Source organism: Halyomorpha halys, unplaced genomic scaffold (genome assembly GCF_000696795.3).
Source record: "Halyomorpha halys isolate HHAL.00 unplaced genomic scaffold, Hhal_1.1 Scaffold4.1, whole genome shotgun sequence".
Lineage (NCBI taxonomy): Eukaryota > Metazoa > Arthropoda > Insecta > Hemiptera > Pentatomidae > Halyomorpha > Halyomorpha halys.
Window position 1 is genome coordinate 3,427,843 of NW_027116287.1, and position 6,836 is coordinate 3,434,678.

At 27.3% G+C, this 6,836-nt stretch overlaps 1 protein-coding gene across 2 annotated transcripts in view; it reads left to right on the forward strand.

Annotated features, from left to right (window-relative positions):
- LOC106690532 (uncharacterized) overlaps window positions 1–6,591 on the forward strand; it is an 11,330-nt gene extending 4,739 nt beyond the window's left edge. Inside the window, exons 2-6 of one of the 2 annotated variants that reach the window (XM_014436103.3) lie at window positions 1,877–2,128; window positions 3,326–3,385; window positions 3,728–3,805; window positions 4,921–5,859; window positions 5,927–6,591. In XM_014436103.3, coding sequence (XP_014291589.1) covers window positions 1,877–2,128; window positions 3,326–3,385; window positions 3,728–3,805; window positions 4,921–5,859; window positions 5,927–6,036 — 1,439 coding nt within the window. In that variant the 3' untranslated portion in view covers window positions 6,037–6,591. Of the gene's footprint in view, window positions 1–1,876; window positions 2,129–3,325; window positions 3,386–3,727; window positions 3,806–4,920 lie in introns of both variants that reach the window. The other variant, XM_014436019.3, reaches the window with a different exon arrangement.
- The last annotated feature ends 245 nt before the right edge of the window (window positions 6,592–6,836 follow it).

Below are 6,836 nucleotides of genomic sequence, written 5' to 3' on the forward strand. Positions count from 1 at the left end.
AGGAATTTATTTCCATTAGGTTTCCAAGCTTATTAATTTCCATTTTATTGACTTAAAAAATTACATCCAATATGGTCCGACCAGATGAAAACATTTATCGGTCAGTGCCAAAATAACACATAAAAATGATAGTCATAAGTGAAATGTAAATATTACAGTTTTGTCTATTAGAGTGTTCTGGAGGTTATACAATTTTTAAGCTAGATAAGTACAATATAAATTGATCTCAAGTGATACAATTAATAATTCAATTAACTGCTACAAAAATGAAAAAAAAAATAGAATAATTATTATTAAAAAAATTAAATTAAATATATTAATAATAATAAAAATAACTGAAAGGATTTTGAAGTGAATAATAAAGCTGCAAATTTACAATTAGTAAATTAATATAATAATGAGAATAAAACAAGATGATACAGAATATGATAAAAATAAGGGTCCAATAATATCTATTACTAAGCACACATACATTGCTTGTTATAATTGTAATATAATAAATAAATTCTGTGGAGTTAAGAAAAATACAGGGAGATTTGGTCATTTGGTGAATTAAAATCAATTATTGGGAATCATAGAAGTAAGAAAGTACTTAGTATACAAATAAAGATTTGAAAAACTTTGGCTACCATATTTCAATTGATTAGGTAATAAAGTTAAATTATATAGGAATAAAATACATCTAGAATCTGGAAGCTACCAAAGCCTCTACCCTTTCTCTGGAAATCTTGTCCTTGAAACATGAACAATAAGGTATCTCTCGGATTAGTTGTGCCTGACATAGAGTTAAGAGTTGACGGAAAATGAAACTCATAAAGTAAAGATCTTTAATCTTTCACTTTTTGTTTGTTTTTCCACTTTCTGGAATTTTCGTGAACAGAATTATTTTACTAATATAATTTAGAAAAAGTTAAATTGTGTGTTTTACAGAAAGATAGTTTCCAATTGGTTATTGATGTACTAATTTTTGAAACTGTAAAACTGTTCTATGGTTCCTTAAAATTTCATTTCTATGAAAAAAATAAATAAAAACCTAGATATTAGCCCTATAACAGTTGAAAATGACAAATGAAATCAGCTGATTATGCTTCTGTAGAAAATATGAATGGTCGCTCATATTATGATTTTAGTTGTTAGGAAAAGTTTCAAAAGTGGTATTTAAATATGATCTATTTTCTTAGTGTTGTCTCAATAGAGTTTCATCATTTGGCTAATGTCTATAAAGTAAAGAAATGTATCTTTAAAGAGGTTACTTAATTTATTGTTGATATAGTAATTAAGTAATTATAATAACTAAATAATTATAATAAGTGTAACTGTGATAATAATAGGTGATTGACTAATGATAAAAATTGACAAAGGCATAACAGCCTGCAATAGTGTGATAACCAATGTTTGGAAAAAAATATGTTTTTTATTTATTGATTGCGGAGAAGAAGTTTGTTTAAACTAACTCAAACTTTAAGTGTCTTTTTTTCAAAATCATGTTTTAATTTTGAAAACATTTTACTTATACAAAGTTATAAAAAAAAAAAAAAATGTAGTACTACAACCCATGAAATGTACAGTACTTGAAAAGGAAGATACCTCTTACCTAATGATTACACTTGGTGAAGTAATAACCATTCGTGCTCAATGCATCAAAGGATCTGTTAACCATTTTAGAAGAGTTCGGAGTGCCATAGTGTTGATCACCAGCTCACAAATAAAAAATACATTGTCTGTTACAAATCTTACTTGAACAATGGTAGTTAAGAGTCCAGTCCCTTAATTACAGAGCTATCCCTCTTTTGTTAATGTAATTGTTTTTGTTTTTTTTTAATTTGATGTAACAGCAAATTTCTTTGTAAATTCAGATAATTTTTTTATGTTACAGAAAAAACAGAATCGGAGGAAGAGCATTCATCTAAGAGTGAAGAGGAAAATGCTTTCATCAGTTCATCAGGATTGCAATATGACGAACCACCTCCTGAAGAAAATTTAACTAATCGAAGGACGGTGGGAGCTGACTTTGCGACAATTTGGAATACATTTAATGTTATAGGATTGGTATCGTTGATATGTGCCATCATATTTACTGGAGCTACCGCCTGGGTCTTCTTGATGAAAGTTGAAGAAATAGCTCTTGGTAAGTTTTTAACCAATTATTTCATATTATTGAAACCAGATGTTTTTTAATTTTGTTAAAAGTTTACTGTTGCTTTAGGTTAATGTTTGAAGTTAAAGTAGAGTAAAACAATTAACCAATTTTTCAGTTTTGTTTTTATTATCTTTTTATGACAGCTGTTCTTCCTGTTTATTGATTTATGATCATTTTACTATGTCCATTAATCTCCTTTATTAATCCTCATCAGGCCCAATACAAAAACTAATATATTCAGGCGTAACTCATCTGTATGATAAAATATTAAATTTTACTTAGAATTAAGAGAAAATTAACAAAATGAACTTTTCACTTAAAAATATTAATATTTATGTTTTAAAATAACATTGTTTTTTATAATGGCATACATAATGAATAAAAAATATTTATAGGACATATTCTGGTACAATTCATCTCACTGAGTACATAGAAAATAATTTTAAATATTTCAATCAAGAGAAGAAACATAACTATATGACTATTGTAGGTAATTTTTTTTTTTTTAAATTTAGTATTCAAAAATAGTTTTGTCATAGGTTGCAACTAATTGTACCCTGAAAAAATTTCAACCCTATCCTTGTATGAGGTACAGGAAATTCTGTCCTTAAAACGCAAACAAATAGGTGCTTCATCTCAGATTAGTAATGCTTAACCGAGTGTTAAGAGTTGACAGAAAATGAAACCCATAAATTAAAGAAAACATATTATAAATTTTATAACAATAATATTTTTATATTTCACCTTAAGTTTAATTTTCCACTTTTTTTTTAAACAAAATTATTCTAATTAATCTGATGCTATTAGAAAACTTCCAATTTTGGACTTATATTGTTTTATTTATTTAGTTATATTTTAAATGATATTTTGGCCAATTACAGTTTATTTCTAAATCCAGATCATGTTTATTATTCATTTAATAACAGTAAGGAAACTCTATACTATTTTACTTTCAAATTTATGGTTACAGGCTAAGTTGGACTCTAGTGTTATTGATTTATTATTTATCAGTATATTTAATTTTTAAAGCAAAGTAATTATAGATTCAATTTTTGAGTTTCTAAACTTTACGTTAACACCTTCCCTCAAAACCATTCAGAACGGTCTAGGTTCAAGTGGTCATGATTTATTTAGTATATTTAGTTTTATCAGAACTTGATCTAATTTTTTATTTTTTATTTTTAGATACATTTCACTACTTAGTTCCAGGATGTCATCAAGATGGGGGCAGAGCCATTGAATACAGTAAGCCTAAATTTTTAATTTGAATTTTGTTATGTATTTTTAAAAATCTGGGCAACTCTTCCATTCAATGTTTTGGTTGCTAAACAGTGTTTTCCTCATATCAGAAAGAGTGGCTTAAATGTGACTTTTTATTATTATTATTATTAGAGAACTCAGATAACATTTTAATTAGGAATCAGTAAAGTGACTGTAGTTATATTTTGTAACTGAAGTTTTGAAAAATGTCCTCGATTAAAATGTGTTATTTTATGTTTCTTTAGCCATGCCACAATAGTAATAACTTTTTTAATATTCTTTCTGATTGAAAATAGTTATACCTAATGATCATTTTGTTTTTTCTAGATGAGCTTATGACACAGCTGAAAATGTACGAGGCAGAAGCTAAAAATTTGAGATCTGTAGTGACAGATTTAAGTGGTGGTATGTTTTTTAAAATATATAATGTCTGTACATTCATCATCAATTTATAACATATTTTACTAAAATATTAGTTATTGTTATATTTATTTCTGAAAATCATCTTATTTTTCTTATTACATTATTGTGCATTTTTATTTTCTTCTTTCTCTCTTACTTTTCTTCTCCCTCCCTTCTCACCAATTATCAAAATGTATAAAATTTAACTAAAATCCCAAGTAGCTTAATATTAAAATTATATTTTTACCCTTTAATGTAAGGACCCAAGATTATTTTTTTATATTCTCTTTGTTTCTTACCTCATTAAGTCTAAATTACACACAAAAATAATTTTTTTAGTGGATTTGGCATTGGTGTCACCTGTAGGTTACAAGGGCACTGACACACAATATTTAAATGTGGATTTTGGCTATAATTTACAATGAATTTTATTAAAATCCATGTGTTTAGTGACATTTATTGATGCATAATCATTTGAAATAAAATGTGAATTTAGTGTTTTTATTTTTTCAATAGTCAGAGTAAATGTAAGTTACTGAAACCTAAGAAAACATTCAAAATTGTTATAACGAGTAAGGTTTTTGCGACAGAGCAATTCTTATTTTTTATGATTAAAAAATAGTTCAAATGAAATTACCTAGGTACAATGGAGTAGCTTAATATTGAATACACTCTCAAAGTTATGTCACCTATTGGTGACAATAGGCACTGGAGATTTAAGCAATTATATATAAGATTCGTGATATACAATAAAGTATTTTAAAATTTAAATAAAAATAAAGTATATGTAATATGTAGTTGTAAAATCTTAATAGTAAAAGCAGAAGAGAATTCAAAAAAATATTTTCTAAATGGATTGAGTAAACATTTCTTTTTCACTATCATATTTCATTATAATTGTACAGTTAAACTTTTAACCACTGTTACTATGTTTGCAAATATTTTCTTTATGAACTCATTTATACTTTTTTTCCCTTACAATTATTGTTTCTAATGTATTTTACTTTGCTAATATTAGACACATTTTATGAAGGACAGAATTTTTCATTTATCAAAGTCTTTGTTTTGTTTTTTGTTATATTGTTGACTTATTAATTTATTTCGATCTTTGTTCACAGCTGTCGAAAACCTTAAAAAAGAGCTAGCATTTTCCTTGAAATTCGCTGATAAAAATGGACCTTCAACAGCAACAAAAAAAGAGGAAAATAATCGAGTACCAAGTGAGGAAGATATTTTATTTCAGGAATTGTTAAATATTCATATAGAAAAGTATCATAATGGGACTATATTTTATAATGAAATGAATTCTTCTTATGGACACGTTGCCGTCTTTATTCAAGAAATGATATTCAATTTCACCAGTGGTAAAGAGAGGGAAAACAATATGGAGGCAGTTAAACTATTTTATCAAATACCCAGGCATTTGTCAGTATTATATAATTTTAATTCCACTAATAAACATATTGAGTTATTTATTAATGCTTGGAAATCCAAACTAAGTTTCGTGAATGAGAAGATAGTCGACGATATGAGGGCTATGCAGTTGAAAATGGTAAGACAGTTTGTTAAACATATGAAGTACACTCAAAAAAGATTTTATAACAAATTATGTAACTTGAATGGTATGAAAAAACAAGAATGTTATGACACGTTCGTAAAGCCCTATGAACAGTCTGATGCCTATTCAAACGTTTCTGAAGACACATTGGATCCCAATATTCAATTGAGTGGAAGTGAAGAACCTGATATTAATAATTTATTGAAAGATGACCCTGTCAATGTTACCAATAGATCTGAGGAGATAGCCATGAACAATGAGTCATCTGAGTGGAAAACAGGTAAAAAAATCATAAATAAAGCAAATTCAAAAAAACCTGTTTCAGTTAATAATAATGGAAATGAAAATTATTATAAAGAGAATCCTAAACGTCCAAAGGAGGAAGAATCTCCAGATAATAAAAATAAGAAAAAACTTCCTGATCGAAAAACGTTTCCGAAACAAGAAAGGCCTGTAAAGGATTCGAATAAGAGATATGAAAATACTATAAAAGAAAAAGGTAATGAAAATGATTTAAACACAGATCCTCCAATTAATGACCAAATTAATTCATTTTCATCTTTCAGCAAGGTGCAAGGGGATGAAACAGGCTGTGAACGAGAGACCTCTAAAAACGGAAAAGAGAGGTCCCAAGAAACAGCAGAAGGTAGATTGCCAAAAGGGGAAGAGATTTTAGACGAATCTTTAGAATCTGATTCCACAGAACGGTGCTGGTTCTTGAAGATTGGCAGTCACAGGTCAAAAATTAGAAAAAGCGAGTCTCGCAGCAATTGGCTCTTTGAACGTGCTAAGTATCGTAGTAGACGCAACACATGACATAAATTATATTCTCAGCTGATATCTTATTATAATTACATCTGTGGTCCTCGTTACATACCCCCTGTAATTATTTGGTTCTGGGGATAGTGCTCGCGTCTTTGTCTTATATCAAGTTCTTTGTTTTATTGGACAGCTACCAGTCGAAGAATCTCAGTAAAGTTTTCTATCTTGTATATTTACTTTTGTACCTATTTTTGTAAATTTTTGGTTGACCATTTTATCATATCATGAGTGATGTAAGTTTACCTTTTGCTTTCAAAATGTGATATTTTTATTTTTTACTAATATAGAGAGTTTATATTTTAGTAAAGTAGTTATAATAATGTACCTTGTAGAGTATTGTTTATTTTTGTTCCTAATCTTTAATCTTTTTGTAATTATTTTATTAAAATAAATCTCTTTATCTGTCTTATTCTTTGTCCTTATTCCAGGATGGTGGATAAACAAAAGCTCTGAATAATGAATACCATAAAATAAACATAAAAATACATGTCTAGGATTATGTGCAAAATTTTTTTTCAGTTACAAATAATACAAAATGGCTTAAAAGTCATTAAAATAAAAAATGGTGTTAGTTAACTAATCTTATTAAAAAATAAAGTTACAAATACACTGTTAATTTAATAATTAACATGTTTTATGTTGTCATGTTAATTA